General features: G+C 36.4%; 1 protein-coding gene across 3 annotated transcripts in view; it reads left to right on the forward strand.

The window, feature by feature from the left end:
• Positions 1 to 19,116, forward strand: part of WWP1 (WW domain containing E3 ubiquitin protein ligase 1) — a 66,024-nt gene that overhangs the window by 24,433 nt on the left and 22,475 nt on the right. The window contains exons 2-8 of one of the 3 annotated variants that reach the window (XM_075085336.1): positions 2,050 to 2,140; positions 5,753 to 5,891; positions 8,266 to 8,390; positions 11,179 to 11,316; positions 11,414 to 11,480; positions 13,634 to 13,815; positions 16,932 to 17,280. In XM_075085336.1, coding sequence (XP_074941437.1) covers positions 2,071 to 2,140; positions 5,753 to 5,891; positions 8,266 to 8,390; positions 11,179 to 11,316; positions 11,414 to 11,480; positions 13,634 to 13,815; positions 16,932 to 17,280 — 1,070 coding nt within the window. In that variant the 5' untranslated portion in view covers positions 2,050 to 2,070. The remainder of the gene's footprint in view (positions 1 to 2,049; positions 2,141 to 5,752; positions 5,892 to 8,265; positions 8,391 to 11,178; positions 11,317 to 11,413; positions 11,481 to 13,633; positions 13,816 to 16,931; positions 17,281 to 19,116) is intronic. The other 2 variants (XM_075085337.1, XM_075085338.1) reach the window with 2 other exon arrangements.

Raw genomic sequence — 19,116 nt, forward strand, 5'->3', positions numbered from 1 at the left:
TGAGGTTACAAGGGGAGCACCACATGTGGAATTTGCTCACTGCATCATACGTAGGCAAGCAGCAAGGAAGTTGGAGCCAGAAGTGCACAAAGTGCTGCAGGATGTCATCAATGTGGTTAACTGTATGAAAACAAGACCTTTAAACAGTAGAATCTTTATAATAGCAGTCTGCAGCTTCCTCACAAGGGGAGGAGGAGGGACAGGCGCTGATCTCGTCTCTCTGGTGACCAATGAATGACAGGACCTGAGGGAATGGCAGGAAGATGTGCCAGGGGAGTTTAGGTTGGATATTAGGAAAAGGTTCTTCACCCAGAGGGTGGTGGAGCACTGGAACAGGCTCCCCAGGGAGGCAGTCACAGCACCAAGCCTGATTGTATTCAAGACCACTTGGACAAAGCCCTCAGATACATGGTGTGAATTTTGGGGTTGTCCTGTGCAGGGACAGGAGTTGGTCTTGATGATCCTTGTGGGTCCATTACAGCTCAGGACATTGTATGGTTCTATGATTATAATAATTTGTAATGATAGGGGGTGTGACCAGGAAATATTTTGTACCATGCAGAGATCTGCTGCTTGTCATGGCAGTGTGCTTAGAAGAGTTGTAAAACTTAAAGATTGATTACGAATTTTTCCTTTACAAAAGGATGAGTGTTCTGAATTTCCTGACCTGTTCTCTGATGACAAGTGTACGTCAGCGGTATGCTGGCTAACAGATATTGTCAAAAAAATAAAGGCACTCAACGTGTCCCTTCAAGGTGAAGGTGAAGGTGAAGTTTTAACAATGAGCAAGAAGGTGACTGCTTTTTGAAGGATACTTGTGCTATAGAGAGCATTTTGAAAACCAATGTTTGGAATTGTTTCCGTCATTGTGTGATTTTTGTTGCCAGAAAAGATGTATGTCATCTATAAAAACTTTCATATCTATAAGACCTCCAGAAAACCTCATAGCTGTGCACAAATGAAGAGTGTTAGAGGATTTTGAACCCATTTGGTTAAAAACATAAAACTGCAACATCTTCCATTACTTTGCAATGACAACTGATTTGATATTGGGGAAGACAGAAATTTACTGGCCAAATTTGAAGAAAAACCTTTGTATAACTAGCGGATAGGAGTGAAAAATTAGTATCGTGATTTAGTAAATACAGCCAGTGATGCACTTTCATTTGGATGTACATGTCTTTTAGAACCAGACCTTCAAATCACTATTACAAAGTGTTAAGCCAACATTTTAAAAAATGATGAAGCATATTCAATCACATGGCTCTTACAAAAAAACTATTACTTTTTTTAGTGCAAGCAAAAAAGTTCTTTGTACCATTACTAATAAAAATTATATAAAAATACTGTATTTAATCTTTTTCTCATCCTTTTTAATTTCTATTTTTATGTTTTATAACAGAATATATAGTACAGTAGTACCTATATATAATTTATAAATGAATATACACATACTGGGCGGGCATGCTTAAAAACTTTTTACTGATAGAGGTGCATGATCAAAAAGGTTTGGTGACAACTGTTCTCATATTATTATTGACTCCCATATATTTATTACTGTGAATATTAATTGAAGTTCATCCAGATCATGGAAGGAGTATTTTAAATGTACGTATTCTTTTCTCATGAAAACTAGTTGCCTGATAGAAACAGAGAATATTTTACTTCTAGCTTTGTTTCAGGAGGACAGGAGTGATGTCTGCATGTGCTCATCTATTTAACTCTGAAATCAGACCATAAGCATACCTTCTGGAGAAGGAATATTGATATATCACAGCTGAATTTTTTTTCTTACCTTACATAGTTGTTCTAAACCATGTAAATGTATGCGTTAGTGAATTGACTTGGCATCCTCAAAGGTAACGTGGGACAAATTTCCAAAGTAATTGTTATTTTTAACTGGTGTTAAGAAATAATGCATTCTGCCATACCTAAGTAACATTTGGTAACATGCTGATTAGTTGAGCATTTTATTTAATAGTTATAACTAACATGCAGAGATGAGTACTTTTTAATAAGCTACCTGTGTGCCTTTTTTGTTTTTTGAAGGCTAAAGCCTAAACCTCTGACATGGCCACAGCCTCACCAAGATCTGATACAAGTAGCAACCACAATGGAAGATTACAGATGCAAGTAACAGGCAAGTAGTAATTTGTATCATGGTGATATTTACAGCAAAACATATGTATTCCAAAAAAGCAATCTCTGAAATGAGTGTAAAAATGGATCAGTATAGTTAATATTTTAATTAATAACTTGAATGTTGCAGTTAAGAATATGCCCTTAATATCTGTAGATGAATTGAAGCTAGGTAGAGGTTATCAGTGAGTTGGGTGACAGGGTTTAATGATTTCGTATTAGAAAAAAATTAGGTTCAGTACAACAGTAGGGACAAATGTAAGGAATTTTGCTTGAGAACAAGTAATTAATGGCACAGATTCTATATAGGGAACACATATTATTGAAATTATACAAAGAAGATGGGCGGTTGTAGTGAACCCAAAGCTGAAAATGGGTGCAATGTTATAGTGAAGCTGGAGAAGAACTTGAGGAGATCACAAAATCTGCTAGCCCTCCAGAAGTTTAAGGTCCTTGATTACATATGGGGTAAACATCTGTTGAGATGTTGTAGGTATCCTGCATTATCCTTAGGGCAGCAGGTTGGATTACACAGCCATATTGGAATAATTTAGGTTGGAAGGGACCTTTGAGGATTTCCTAGTTTGCTCTTCTGCTGAAGATAGGGCTACCTTTGAGGCTCGGTCAGGTTGCTCAGGGTATTGTCCAACTGAATTTTCAGTATCTCAAAGGCTGTAGATTACCAGCTTTCCTGGGCAGCTTGTTCTGGTGGTAAACCACATCACTCTGAAAATGTTTTTCCTTCTATCCAGTTGGACTTTACTGTGTTGTCTTGTGACTGTTCACTTTTTTTGTTTTTCTGTGCTGGTTCTCATAGTTCAGGGCAGAATATAGCCATCCCAGTACCTGCTGGAAGGGAAACACAGCGGGCTACAAGCAATTCTGGAAATTTCTGACTGTGTTGGGGACACTTTTTTCAACAGATGATGAACAGACCAAGTAGGAAATGCATTTTGCTACTCATGGATAAGAGCCAGTTAGGGATGTGACAATTGGTATCAGTCTTAGCTGCTCTTTCTATGGGATGGCAGAGCAGAACAAAGACGACTTGTAGTCCGAAGATAAGCAAAATGCCTTTAGGTAAACAAGTTTGATAGCTAATTGTGATGGTATTACAATAGTTAAAGGTGAAAAAGTTACCATCAAGTAGTTAGATATTCTGCATAAATATTTATACACATAAATGTATGTGTATATACGTATGTATATAAGCACTGTTTTACCACTGATAAATAACTTGAATGTTCCATGGATCCTGAGAAATCTGGAAACCCTGAAGTAAGAATGAATGCATGACCAAGAACGTATTAAGGCTATCTTGAACAAAATTTAGAAAAAACATGAGTAAGATACCATGTCTTTAAAAAAAGCTGCATCTCAGGAAAGATACATCATGCTGGATTGTCCAAAGATGGCTAGGATATCTGAGAAAAAATACATTGTTGGGAAGTCCCCAAAATGGATATTTTATCGAATTAGATAAGAGGAGCCTTAAAACTGATTAACCTTGTGTAAGGATCACATAACTTGACAACTTGATGAATCATCAAAACTGGCATAGATGGAGCCACCTGCAGATTCAATATATATAACTGTAACAGACAGAGTTACGCAAATGACCCATCATTTCAGACCTGTGTATGCACAAATTATCATTTTGATATCTTGTACTGGACTGCTCCTTCTGTAAGTAGTCTTGTATTTTTATGGCACTGGAGGTTCCCTTGACTTCAAGAGATCTGGTTCAAGGATTGAAGTGGGAAGAAATTGGTACAATTTTTAGGATTAGTTTTCTGAAGGTTTAGTTCTCCAACCAGTGTTTATTGCACGATCAGAGGAATGTGCAAAGGGAACATGCAGGGAAAGAAGTGGAAGACAGAGGAGTGTGGATCTGTAATATTGCTGACTGGTTTATGCCTGGATTAGTTTACGCTGTTGTAGAATCTAGACTTAGATTTCAAAAACTATACTTAAAAAGCACTTTTATAAATGTAGCAAGTAGCATATGCTCCTTTTGTAGACAAGGAAATTCATATGGAATGGTGACTTGTTTGAGTTTGGACAGTTACAGCATGTTGCCGGCAAGTTTTGCCATCAGTATTTTTTTCGAGTATACTTGGCGAGATACCGTGTCTTGTTAGTTCTTCTTGAAGTCTTGCTAGTATTTGTTAGTTATTCCTAATTTTTTAAAAAAGTTCTAACCAAAAAATTATAATGTTCTCCTTTCATGTTTGAGGACTCAAAACTTAATGACTTAAAACATAATCAGATGAAGGTGGGGAAACTAAAAGGAAGCTTGAATGTTATCACTAAATATGTACATTTTAACAAATGTTGCAGTTGCTTTTAGAAAGTAAAATATGGAGGAAAAAATGTGGAAGAAGTAGAGGGTGTTAAAGCTGAAAAATATGCCATGATTTCACATGAAAAAATATGACCCATGTCTGGAATTATGTTTTCAGTCTTCTACATTTAATTTTTCATTATTATCAAGGCTGCCGTTCCCTTTTATGACACATGATGCATGACTTAGACTGGACTTCTCAAATGTGAGGGCATTAAGTGTGCACCTTTTAACTGAAATTAAGTAAAAGTCCATTCTAAGTAAGTAATGTATATGTCTTAGAATACTGTAATCTAGAAATACATGACAGACCTTTTTTGTCTCCCTTTCAGACAGTTTAGTTAACTTCCACTTATTTTTGAATTGGCAAGTACCATACAGAAAAGTAACAGGGAAAGGTTATTTCCAAGTGGCTGAAAATACTCAGCTTTGCTTTACTTTGAAAGTGAAGGGAAAGAGAATCCCACTGAAGTATGGGAAGAATGAGAGAGAAGGTACAGCCAGCAGGTAGGTACAGCTGTGAGTCCATTGATGTGGTCTTCTGAAGGCAACATCTACCTAAAATAGAATTTAAAATGCTGGCAGTTAGGCTGCTGTTGGTTTTTATAGTGACTTCCTCAGCTGAGTGAGGAAGTAGGAGAACAGATTTGTGTTCAGGAGCGCTGAGGACCTCACCAGCGATTCAAAGGTAAAAAATAGCTTTATTTCTTAATTGTTGAACATATAGCTGAAACTATATGGAAAGCTCTTTAAATAGGGGAAATTTGAGAGTTGATTTCTTACTTTGTTAACAAACTGATGTGTTAAACCACAGGTTAACCACATAGTTAATATAAGCAAGGAAATGAAACTCTGTATACAGGCTTTGCTATACAGGGACATTTTGAAATAGGCCTGAACTGTATATGCTTTCGTTACTATATATAATTTAAAAAAATAAATCTTCCTGATAATCTCTCAGATGTATCATGTTCAGATATTTTTCAGTTAAGGGAAGAGTAGGAAGAACAATGAGAAAACAAGCAAAAGAACCCGTGTGATTTTCAGTGTTTATCCCTAAAATAATTGATGTGCTGTCTCTCCAACACATCCTGGTAGTACATGGAGAAAAGAATATGTCACACTTGGTTTCAACTATTTGACAAAGTAGCTTTTGAAAACAAAAGCTACCATTTTAGCATTGACCTCTTTATATTCAGCAGAAGTAGAAAAGGTGCATTTCCTGTTTTTCAGCAACAGTATGCTGTTATAGATAATGTATTTTATTAGTTTCTAGTGCCAAACTGAAACGGAAAAAGAATTGGTTTGGAACAACTTTCTACACAGAATTAACTGCAGATGGAGAAATTAAGAAAACAGCAAAATCAAGTAGTTCTTCGAATCCAAAATGGGATGAGCAGCTGACAGTGTAAGTAGATATTTTGGTTGTTTAATACTATTTATTAGGCAGACATTGCAGGCAAATATTTACTAAGCTTGGCTGCCTACACAGTTTTCCCTGGCTGTTGATGACCAAATGCAGACATAAATTCATTCTGAGTAAATGTAATCTTTTTTTCTCAATTCTTACAATGTTTCGAGGATTTTTTTTGTACAGTGTTCCTTGCATACAGTTGCTGTACATGGTACACTCTTGATGGTTGGTAGCACTGTGGTCCATTCAAGTCTAAGATTCTTCTCTAGAAGATGTTACTAATTGTAACTATGTGATTCTCAACTCTAAAAGGAAAAAATCTCAGCTGGATAAGTAGTAGTTATGAGGAGGTCACTTTTTCCTTTAAATTTCCTAATGAAGGAATGCACATATAAAAAGAGTTTACTGCAAAGTGACCTTGCAACTTATGCTAATATTTTACGTTCTTAATCTTCTTGTGGTTTAGTTTGGTTTAACTGTGCTACAGGTGTAGCTATACCTGAACGTGACTCTGAAGAACTGGCAATCTTGCACTGTGCAGTTAGCTAGAATGCATTATTATACAAGCAAGACTGTACTGCTTCAGATCTGGGTCTGGAAACAGCATAGCTACTATCAAGTGGCGTTGAGCATGGGCCAGTACATTTTACCGTGTCTGACCTGTCGTTGTGCAGTAGCCAGCTTTGTTAGTAGTAGGAACGACGCCAGGTTCTTATAACTAACAGTGCTGGAGAGCAGAGGGTGTGGTACAACATGCCAAGCTTTGGGGAATGGCTTGCTTGGGAACACTTAGTTATTAACTACAGACCTGAGCTGAAGCAAGTAGGGTATTCTTGCACCACATTTCTCAGTGTTTCAGGTTTAGTAGAGCTTATTAGCCTTTTGCAGTATTGTAAAAGGGAATAATATATGGCCTTGGACCTGATGATCATTTCCAGGAGTTATTACTAGCACAAGTACAGAGCAGTCAGTATATTCACAGAGACCAGAGTTTCTGTTGAGGAGGCAGGTTTGATTTGGCAGGATTTGGTGAGCTGATAGAAATGAAGTAATTTGGCACGTGCAGTAGAGCCAAACAGACTCATTCCATCATCAGTATTACTTATTATAGCATCTTACCCTTATATATATATGTAAGGTACTCTGGTCCCCTCTTCCTCTGTCAGAATGGTATTGTTGCTCCAGTTGCCCAGTCTATTTTAGGATAAGTGAGCTCTCTGGCTTACTAAATTCCCCTCACTTTTATCGGTCTGCACAAGCACCAGCAATATATTGTCTGTGTGTAGGAGGCTTTGGTTTTGGTGGTGGTTTTTTTTTTTTTTTTTTTCATTGTTGAGCTGTTCTTTTAGCATAACTTCCATTAGAAGGCAGCCTATTCAAAATGCAAAAATATATTTGCTCATGGGTTTCAGCAAAAATGATCCATGTTGTCCAACATGTTTAAGTGACTCCAAAGCTAGCCCTGTTGTTGGGAGGGTGGGGGGTTATTTTTACTAGTGTTCTCATCAATGCTGATATAACTTTCTGTATCCAATACTGATGGATATGTGGCCTTTGACTTTTTTCAGTACAGTGATTCTACTTCACTTTTCACAGCCAGGAACACCCTTGCAGTACTAGACCGTGTACTACAAAACTTACTCTCCCGGAGCTAGCATAGCTTCCCATTTTCCTTCTTGAGCAGGGGAGAGATCACTGCCAAAGGCTATAATAATATTACTGTAATTAGGTCCTTTACCTTTCTGCTTCCCTCCAAGTTTTACTTTAGCTTCATCATTTGATTTTTCCTCTCTGATTTCTGTGAGTATGCATTATGTTTTTATATATATTTGTGGATTCACAAATAATGTTCTATCAACACTTTCATGGCAAACTGACACCTATTAAGTGGGGTTTTCCTGCTTGCAAGTAACTGATTGATTGTGTTTTCCTTCTTTTTAAATACTTCAGTATTTTTCTTTCTTGTGTCAGACAAATATACTTATCACCTTTTTTCACATTTCATAATGTGAGTTTTTAGTTAGAATTCTGGAGTAGTGAGGAGTAAGGAAAAGATGTCCTTGATAGTAAATTAAGATATGTTTTATATAACTGAGATTAGCTTAGTGTAGGTTATTCTGACACTCCTCAAATTTCTTACGCTATCGTAGTAATGCACTTTAAGTCTGATCTTAAGTATAAATATCATAGTGTTTGCAGTTCATAGTTAAAAATTTCCCCTTGCAATACAAAAACTTCTTTCAGTTAATTAGTATCAAGAAATACAATAAATATGAGAAAGTGAATTAAATTCAAATATTCCTAATAACAAGAACGAATACTTTAAAATCTGTATATATTTTTTTTAAAAAATGTATTTTATATGCAGGCATGTGACTCCACAGACTACGCTGGAATTTAGAGTGTGGAGCCATCACACTTTAAAAGCAGATGCTTTATTAGGAAGAGCCACTGTAGACTTGAGACAAGCTTTGGAAATACACAATAGAAAATGTAAGTTACCATGAAGGATATTTTGAGTAAAGTAGAATTATTATTACTAATCTATATATCAAACTGGCAACCAGACTACTAACTACACATGTAATTGCAACTGACTTTCAGTTGATGTCTGTACTTGTCTCTTCTAGAGATGTCTGTGCTATTGAGAGCAATTTAAATGCAACAATGGGATATAACAATTTTGAAACAAACATTAGAGTATGAGTTACTACAAATTAAGTAAAAGTGGAAGTGATTAAATACAATGTTTTGTGGCAAACTAATAACTAATTTGCTAGAAGATCTGTTTTAGACTTGGTTAAAAAAAAAAGTCTAAACTTTCAGAAAAGCCGTCTATGTAATTTTTCATATTTTCCTTCTTTTGAATGACTAATAGAAAGGCTGGATATTTTCCCTCATAATTTAGCTTCCCAGAGAGCAGTAGGAACAACTCATTAATGAAACAGTTGAGAACTTCCTTTTAGGACATTAGAGGTTGTTGTGTTCTATGTAACTTCTAATTTTAATTGTCTTTAATAGAACTAAAACAGGTCATCTTTACCTAATTTCTTTTGAAATTTTTTTTTCATTAGTACAAGAAGATGGTGAATCCACACTTTAAATTCCACTCCAGAGTGGCAGTAGAATTCCAGCTAAACCAATCCCTAACCTTTCGCACAAGTTAGGTGTACAAACTTAAGAGCTCTGTTTAGTGAGGTGGGGGGGAAGGAGAGCCCCCCAAAAAGATTAATTTTTCTTATTCTTACAGAAAATTGAAACAGAATCCAAAATTAAGTGGGATTTCTTCAGCAATATTAAACAGATTCTGCCAAAGATTCCATAGTTTAGCAGAAAAATTGCTTCTTTTTTAAATTAAAAAAAAAGAAGCAACAGAAGAAACTGGGTTGTAATAATGATAGCAAAAAAATAGTTAATATCTTACTACTGTAGATCCAGGGGATGTAGGATCTAACAATTTGGCAAATTCTTTTAGGGAACGGTTGGCTGAGTTAGCTGTACATTGTACCAAAAGTAATTTGTGTGTAGTGTTTCTGATTTGGGCAAGTCAGCTGTTTGACACGTACCGGGTTATCTAATAATTCAGTGGTAGAATAATCTGATCGGTATTCTTCAGTTGTTCAATTATTGATACCTAATCTAAACTGCAGCACTTGAAAGGCTCTTTACTGAAGAAAAGTCCTCTAAATGCACAAACTTTAGAATTAAAGCTGTTACTTTCACCTGCTAAACACCACCAGTATTGAATTGCTGCCACACCCCTCTCAGCTTTCTTGCCAGCTCAGTTGGACTACAGCCAACTGTTGATCTGGTTTGGGGAGGTTACCTGTTAAAATAGCAGAAGCTAAACCAGTCACTGTTTGTGGAAATAATGATCTAGAAATATGTTAATTTAGCAACTCAGTGGAAGGCGACTTCTTTCTTTTCTTTCAGGTGGTACTGTTTTCCAAAATGTAGATTGCAAAATCATTAATTCTGTAGATTTGGGAGCTTTGTGCTTGCTCCAGTGATGTAAAGTACTTTGAGATCCACTGTAATACAGCAGTGGGTGTCTGCTAGTAACTGCTGCCCAACTACACTGCTGCCCAACTACACTGCTGAACCTGCTCTTTGAAGTAACACCTGGGGGTATCTGGCAATAGCATATGGTAGCCTTCCCTGCTTTCATGTTTATTGTTCATTTATGGTACATGTTAAGAATGAAAAGATAAGGAAATGCTACTTTAATGAATAGAAGTGCACAGTGAACTTTAACTAGCTTGGAATGCTGTCATATGGAGGGAAATATGTTGGTGTATCTTGAAAAATTAATCTTTTAATCTGAGACTGCAAATACTAAAAGGCCTTCATTTTAACCTGATTAATGTGAGCTCATAGCTGACACTGTTTGGATTTATGAAATGTAGCTTTAACTGCTGTACTAGTCATAGTTGATTCATAGAGAATTACACAGCATCCACAGCGTTTATACAGCATCCACGGTGTGTTTTACCTCTGGATTATGTATGTCTCTCTACAAATGTGTACCTTGCTTATCAGTCATACTGAGTTCTTTTACTGCACCGTGTACACGTATTTTGTATATATCAAATATATCAAAGTTTCTTTTGGAAAAAGTAGTTTGATTTAATTTTTGGTTACTTGAGGTATCCTCTTTGTTACTGTTTAATCCTTGGAGTTGGGATCTATGAAAATACTAGTAAGGATTTACTAAAAATAATTTTAAAAAATGAGGAAGGACTCTGTGCTGTCTTTGCATTTACTTGTTCCTCAAAGTGGTGTTCTTTTCAGTGGTCTCTTAAAACTAGTTTTGGAAGGTGATATGAGAAATGAACATAAGCTCTGGTTGTAGAGTGAAAGTCCCTGTGACTTGTAATATTTGGACCTGTTGTTCAGAAGTTTTTTGACTTTAAGCCTTCCCATGTTATGTAAGTAGTGCATCATTTCAAAAGGGCTTAGTGGAAACAGCAAACCTGGGAGATCATTAACAACAAAGTACTGAAACCATGTGGATCCTATAGCATATGTATAGAATGTACTATGTAAACGGCCAGTTTATTTTTACAATGAACTCTGCTTTTACCCACAGCAGATGTAAATTTACCCAGCTCCTTAGTGACGTCTGTGTTGATTTGAATCATCTGAATATATCTCATATTCAGTTTGTACAAATAAATAAGTGTATCACATTTTTGTGTTGAAAGTCTCTCTTAATGTTGTTTCGAATTTAATCTTTCCTTTATCACTTCTCTCCCCCCACCCACCCCAACTCCATTTTTAGTGGAGAAGGTGAAAGAACAGTTGAAACTGTCTTTGGAAAACAAGAGTGGCATGGTGCAAACAGGTGAACTGACAGTTGTGCTAGATGGTTTGGTTGTTGAACAAGAATCTCTTACAGATCTCAGTTCATCAGCAACCAGTAAGTTAAAATAATTAAATCAGATAGTGATATTTTGATTAAGATTTCAAACAGATATCATAGAATATTTCTCTTGAATTTTTTTCTTACTGTTCAGTAGAAGTTCAGCAAAATGGCGAGGCTGTGCATGAAAGCAGAGATGCTTCAGCAAGAAGTATATCCAGGTTGGAATTTATTTTTGTGTTTTACACTATATGAAGTATATCAGCAAATTTATCAGTTGAAATGTTTGGGTTGTTTGTTTTTTTGTGTTCTGGTTTTTTTTTTTTGTTTTTGTTTTTGTTTTTTTTTTTTTAAATTGTTTGAAGGGGCTAGACTTTAACTGTCAAGCCCTAAATTATGTTACCACAGGTTTTAGAAACATTACTTTCAAGCTAAATTTTGTAACTACCATAAGAAGAATTAAATTTACAGCCCTGTTCTTCCTCTGCTGGTAGAGTCTGCTCTCCACTACTTTATCATTGCCTCTTGGATATGTAGCCATATTGAACATGAAAATTCAACTGATTGGAAGTAAATTAAACGCTGCAGCATAGATTAGGGGGAACAGTGTTTCAGTGTGGTTTTGTGCACTTACTCAATCCGTTTTCTTCTGCTGTTTAAGAACCAGTTCTATTCATGTTTACCAACTTGTTGCAATGCACCAACTGAACGGAAGGAAGAAGACAAAAAAGCCTAAATTACTTCCCCCTCACCCGGTTCCTGTTTAAGGTGGTGATCAGGAATTTGTGTAAGAGACTTGTATGGAGTTTAGGAAGGAGTATTCAGAACACTGAGGCAAAGGTTTTGCCTGCTTCAACCTGAAGTGGCAAGAAAAAGGCTTTGGGATCAATTTAGAGCTTCATTCTTGGTTTCTGTATCTTTATACTAGCTCAAGGACTACCTGGAGAGAAGTAGGAGTAGATTGTTCACCCCCCTCATCACTAGCAAGTCAAATAGGTCAACATTCAGATCAATTTAATGTTACTGGCCTTCTCCGTTACCTTGCAGTGAATTCCTTTCTGTTTAAATTCTTGACACAGGATGGAGTGAAAAAGCATACAGTTGCTATGCATTTGAGTGACAGGGCCACATTTGTCCTTGTATGCTCGGCTTGATTCTTCTTTTGAATATGTGGAGGTTTGTCTCTGTTCCCCCATGGGTGCCCAATATGAGGGAGTGAGGATAAAAAGTTGCTTCTCCTTAATTCTCATTAGAAAGGTTTAGGGCTGTTAAAAAAGATTGGAAACACATCTGCATACCATTTTGAAACAGTAGTAACAATAATTTGTTTTCATTCAGCTATTGTTGCTGGAGGTGTGGCTTTTACTGGGACCCTGCTCTTGATGTTGATATCTTGATTACAGCACTTTTCCATGCAACTCTCCAGCAGTTTTGATTTACAGTTTTACAATTAAGAGATGAAGAGTGGCTTCTGTACATGTCTTTAGGAAGCAAATTGGGTTTGTAGTCTAGACTTGAAAAAGGATAACGCTTTAATTATCTGTCTATAATACTTCTTTGGAATTGGGTACAGTAGCATGGAAATGCTGCTTCTTCCTCCTTTACGCTGCAAAGTGGGATTTCTACCAATTCTCACACTCTTCTTGTCACCTGTTTAATTTATCTTTAATTTTTAGCCTGTACTCCTTGAGAAGATGGGGAGGTGGCATTGAATGTAATTTTCACAATATGCGTCTCTGGTGGGTGGCTTTAAGCATTTTGGGGTAGATTTAAGTAAAAACAGTGTAATTGAACAAGACTTTCCATTCACAAGCCCTTACACTACATTTATTTCCATGTGACCTATTAAAGCTGGAGCTGTCTCTGTGTATCTGTACTTACAGTGTCCCATCCTGCCTATGTGTAGAGAAGCTCATCTTACTTTCCTTTTACTGAAGGAGAGTTTTGTTACATTTTTATGTTATGACTAGAGTAATTTTTGGAGATAGAACAAACAAAACCAATTGTTCCACTTGCTTAATGAAAGAAAGTTTTCCTGCCCATAGCTGTGCTTTGGAAGGGTCCCTAAGGCAGTTTTGAAGATGTGGCAGGCGCATCAGTCTGCCCAACTCAATTGTAATATGTCATTGCAAGTAAAGATGAAGTGGAAATCTGAAATACTCAAAACCAAAATTTGCCTTTTGTTCCTTAATTGTTTTGGTCTCGCACTTGACTGTTATCTAGGCTGCAAATGCTGTGTTATAAACTTTTGTGAATTTACTGTCATTTCTTTACTTGTTTATTTAGTGTGATTTAGTGTAGGATTTGGTTTAGTTGCATAACTGTTTAACATGTTGTTTGTAGTAACCTAAAATGGTCTTTTATTTTTACCAAGATCTGCTTGTGACATTTCTAATGGGATAGACAATCAAGTACCTTCCGACTCTGTAGTACAGAATACATTCTGTATAGAAGCTGTTAATGGAGACAGCACACCATCTCCTACTCACGTTGCAGCCAGACCCAAAAATACACCAGTACCAAAACCACTTGCAGCTCAGCCTGTCAACAGCACTGGTAAGAATGGGAAAGTTATGAGAACATGTTCCATAAGGCTTTTTATCTAGTTGAAATGTATCTGAAGTTGAGCCACTTTTTCCATACATTTTTTTATTAGATTTCGAGAATACTGAAAAGATGTTTCTGGGCTTGAATTTATTATCTTGTGTGTCCACTTCTGTGAATTTTTCTGGAGCAGGTCCATTCTTAAATGTACAAACTTTCATACATACCCATCAGTTCTCTTTTCTGATGAAAAAAAGATACAAAGCATCGAAAACTTCCATTTCTCTGTCCTGGATGACTCAACCATATTACTGATTGTCTGGAGGAAAAAATCGGGTTTCTTTCACAATTGATTTGAGTAACTGTAGTTAAGTTTCTTTTGCCATTAGATAACCATAATTTTTAGTGCTGTCAGGGAACTGCTGTGCTTTGAGTTGAGATGTGTTGCAGACTCTCTTTGCCTTCCATTTTTTTCAAAAGGTATGCTGTCTCAAAAACAAGGTGTTAGCAAATACTAAATTAAATTTTCCTCTTAAACACAAAAGCTTTGATTATGACTACAAGTAATGTTCAGTACAGTAATTCAAGTGAAAAGAAAGTATTTTTAAATTTGTATTCCTCTGGAAAAACTTTGCATCTAATAATGACTGCTTTCTAAGCATTTTCTGCCTTTTCTCAGCTGTTTGAGAGAAATTACAGTGATAGCAGAGGAAAAAGATAATCTTAAATAGACATAGGCAAGCTGTTAATAAAAAGTAGAATGCAGACTGTCAAACTTTCTGTAATAGAGTGGGTATGGTGGGAAGATAGCAGACACAATTATGAACTTTAAAAGGTAATAATTAAATTAGGCCTTCTCGGAAGCTTTTCTCTATTTGAAGAATTTGAATTTGATTCCCCTCTCTTTTCAGTAGAAGGCCAGAGGGCATGTGTGTTATTCAGGCATAGCTCCCTTTTTCTTCAATAGCGGTGAGATCTGTTTGAAATCTCTATTAGGATAAGGTAACTGCAAAAATAATTGATTTGTTCAAATAGTAATATTGATGAAGTCATCGCTGAGCTGGCACTGCACTCAGGCACTGATATAACAGTTTTCAACTACTCTACTAGTTGGTGGAGACTTTTTTTAAGGCAAGTCATAAAACAGGTCTCCAGCATTTGTTGATGACAGACTTCTCCCCGTGCCCCCCGTTGTGCTTAGCAGGATTGTAATTTCATGTCATGTTGTCAGAACTGCTGTTTTAGATCTAATTGGTGAGGTAATCAGCTGATGTAATGTCTTATAGATCTGTTTTAGAGATCAGCTTACTAAAAGAGCTGATGATTTGTCAATTATTTTGCTTCTGACTTTGTTATGTAATCCCATTCACTCTTTCATGTGGGTGAATTGAATGGCTTTATTTCTAATGAAAGCTGAAATTTCAGTTGGCTTTTTTCCTATTTAAGAAAAATTGCTGCTAGTTAAAGCAGAAGTTTGAAGAAACTTGATCAGATCATCTTTAGTTATGTTTTTTTTTTTTTTTTAATGCCATACTTAACATTTGCTTGAAATAATGCAAAGTCTTGACATGTCTTAATGTAGTTAACCTGTTCTGTGTGAGGTGGAAGTAGTGATGTATTACCCTGGAACAGCTGTGTTCGAAAAGCAGTGCCTATACAGATCTTACAGATCTGCTGCTGCCTGTAAAATCATGCTTATCATTGTGCCTATCAAGAAAATATTTATGGCCCAGTGATAATTCCTTAAAGAAACTGACTCACTAATTTAAAGACATTGCTGATGACAGTTTATTTGTTCATAATTCTTTGACCTGTTTTTCTCACCATCTGGGAAAGCAAGAAATTCCTGACACTATATATATATATCAAGTAATAAATAGAATCTAGCTGGTTTTTTTATTTGTAAGACTGTTATACAGAATTAAAGTAAATGAACTTTAAATGATTGAACAGCATTTTATAGGCACTAGCCTAGGGTTAAATTTCGCAAATCTGTATCAATAAGGTTATGAGTATAGAGCAACTGTATTGGCCTCAGTCCTTAAACTTGTCAGCTGATAGTATGGTATTAGAAAATTACTTGAAGTCTCTATGATGCAAATTATATTTAGTCTCGTAGAAAAACAGTTCCAACACTAGAAGAGGTACAAACTGGTGGGTTTAAATAGAATTGTTACTGTCTGGTGTTGATAAGTGGTGCAGAAAATGAAATCTTTGAATGATGTTGCACTGCTGTTAATATGGCCTTGACTTTTATTGGGGTCCTACTGAGTGCCGTACCTGAATTCACTTGTCTAAGACAAGATATTGTTGTGCTGAGTTACTGTTCTGTTAAGCTCTGCAGATGAATGGTATTGAGGTATTGTCGGCCAAGTTGGGCTAAGAAGGCTTTATTACTCCCCCTTTCCTCCTAAATCCATGCCTGCTTTAAACCTTTTATGAGATTATGCTTGCTGGAGTTGGATGACATTTGTATTGTTCTTTAAAAGACACAAGTTGATTTACATTGCGATTCTAAAATAACTTTTTGCAGTCATTGAACTACGTAAATTACATTAGCCACACACTAATTTTTATATTTAATCCCACTTTTGGAGGAGGACTTTTTTTTTTTCCAAGTCACACAGGTGTGTTTTTGCTTAATTGTAGGGTTCTGTACCTCAGTGCTGAAAAGGGGAAAAAAATAATGTGTAAGAGCTGTCTCTTATTTTCCCAAATTTCAGAGTTATTTATCGCTCAGTATTTTTCTTTCACGTCATACTAATTCTTTTTTGAAGTTGATATAAGTTCAGTGTTTGAAAACACAAAGTACTGCTTCCTGGGAAGCAGATGGGTACTTTTTTCTAATCTAAAGAGTAAGGTGTAACATTGAGTTGAGGTGCCGAAACTAAGAAATTGCCTTAGCAGGGAAGTATAGAGAATGGCTTGCAGACTGTAAGTTTTAATTACAGCTTTAACTGAGGCAGGTACACTGTGACTTTTTGTCATCTTAGACAAAAATGCTGATTATGGCATATAGGTGCGACTTAAACGCAGTACTTAGTGTCATTTCCTCCAAAAGCTGGTCATTTGAAAAATAAATCTCATCAGATTCTGATACACAAATGTTCTTATTTCCCGTTTCTCAGTTAATGGTGAGTTGTCCTCCTCTGCACCAGAAGCTGGTAATTCTTCTGTCACAGAGGCTCCGATAGGTTCAGTCGAAGCTCCCATGTCTTCAGATTGCACTGACACTACAGCGGAACCTCAGTCAACAACAGAAGCAGCTAGTTGTTCTGAAAGCCACACTTCTGCATTACCTGTTGTGTCTGCTGGACTAGAACCTACAGCTGCAACAGACTGTGCTCAACCTAATGCTAGAAACAGTGTAGCAGCAGATGCAGCAAAACCAAGGGAATCCTCTTCCACCTCAAGTGCATCTGCAGAACCTGTAAGACAGCAGCCTGGTAACGCCAGTACAGAACCTTTGCCACCAGGGTATGTGGGCTTGATTTTAACGCTCTAATTATGTTTTGTCTGAACGTGCATATAAAGAAACAGAAATTTAATTCTGTATTGGTATTGCCAAATGCACGTCAGTTGGCTCAGACAGGGTTATTTGATCTAAAATGGGGTTTGTACTGCTGCTCTAAGTGGCTGCTAGCTCTTGTCCCAGCAAGTAACAACTGCTAACTGATTTGCTGAGACAGTGTTGTGATCTAGATGGACAAACTCTTGGCCATTATGGATGTGAAGGCTTTTCTTTTGATATATTCAAACTTATTTGGGTCATAATTTGTTACTCCTTTGGCGCTTAAACTATGAGACTAGTAGGAACCAAAATACAGAGAAGTGAAAATTAATAAAATAGTCTAGAAATACTTGTAGGTGCTTACTGTGTAACGAGTTCAATAATGTAATAGATAAAAATACAGACTTGATGTGCATGTATGTGTTCAGAAAAGCTAGAAACTTTTAATTTTAGTACTGTTAGAAACTACTTCTGTAGTCCTAAAACTTAAATGCAAAATTAAAGGTGTGCTTGAACATTAAATGAATATGTAGTATCTGCTCAAATACATATATATTGATCTTAAAATTTTTTATAGATGCTTTCATGTTTGGGTGAAAAGATGTCTTCAGTACCTAATTGGAAATATTGACACTTCTGTAATAGTCTAAATATTAAATATTTTAGCATTTTCTGAACACAGAAATTGTTTCTTAACCCAGAGTGTATATGCCTTGTATCATCATAGATGATCTTTCAGAGAGCTTGTCTTGTACCTGCTCCCTCTGAAGGAGGTTCAGTAAGTTATTAGTGACACTTCACTTGAGTTTCTGCCATTGAATAGACATGAAAACAAGCATCTAAAAAGATAGAAATATTGTAATATTGCATATATATTGTCAGGGAGGAGTTAAAGTTTTTAATTTTCAGATACTTCACAATGGAATCTCTTAACGGTGGGAATTCCTGTGGTTGTCCCCCCTCTGCACAGTGGTGTGTGTTGGTTTGGGTTTTTTTGGGGTTGTTTGGTTTTTTTTTTTTGGTGATTAATTGCATGCTTTCCCATTGAGGACAGGACCATGAGTTCGAGGCATAGTGCATATTATGGCCAAATGCATTTCTCTTCGTCTTTCTTCCCTGATCGTGTTTCTGTGGGGCTTTTTTTGTGGCTCCCTGCCCACCCCCTCCATCTAGTTGAGTCTCCTGTTATGTTTAGTCCTAGTAACTCTGTGGTGCTGCTCCTCTCTTACCTTCTTGTAATCTTAGCTTTTAACCTCCTGAACTGCAGAAAACATTTTGTATGAGTTTTATAGGATACTCTGTAATAGTGAGGAAATGCACATCAAATCCTGTGAGTAGCAGGCAAGGTGTTCTGCCTATGTTTTTAGGAGCTAATTAATTATGTATATAAGAAAAAAAACCCATATATCTGATGCAAGCAAGGGCTTCAGGTTTTTGTCTAGCATTTTTCCTGGTCTCCTTTCCCATTTATAAATACTTTTATTGCATTATGGCAGTTCTCAGCAGCATGAAACTTCAGTTGTTTATAATGTTTGGTTCTCTTTCCATCTTAATTTTAAGTTTGCTTTGCCACTGAAACTGAAGAAATAATCCGCAGGGATATCAGATAGGAAACTTACCAGGACAGGAAATAGAAAGACAGGAAAACCATCCGATAACACACATTTCAGGTTCACTCTGGAAGATCCTGTTGTTTGTTGGATATAGGGAACAGTGCTTCAAAATGTAAACTCCCTCTTTTATTGAGAGGCATGTACTTGGAAACACAAAGAATGTATCTCTAAGCACATCTTGAATGAGGT

Source organism: Phalacrocorax aristotelis, chromosome 2, assembly GCF_949628215.1.
Source record: "Phalacrocorax aristotelis chromosome 2, bGulAri2.1, whole genome shotgun sequence".
Taxonomy (NCBI): domain Eukaryota; kingdom Metazoa; phylum Chordata; class Aves; order Suliformes; family Phalacrocoracidae; genus Phalacrocorax; species Phalacrocorax aristotelis.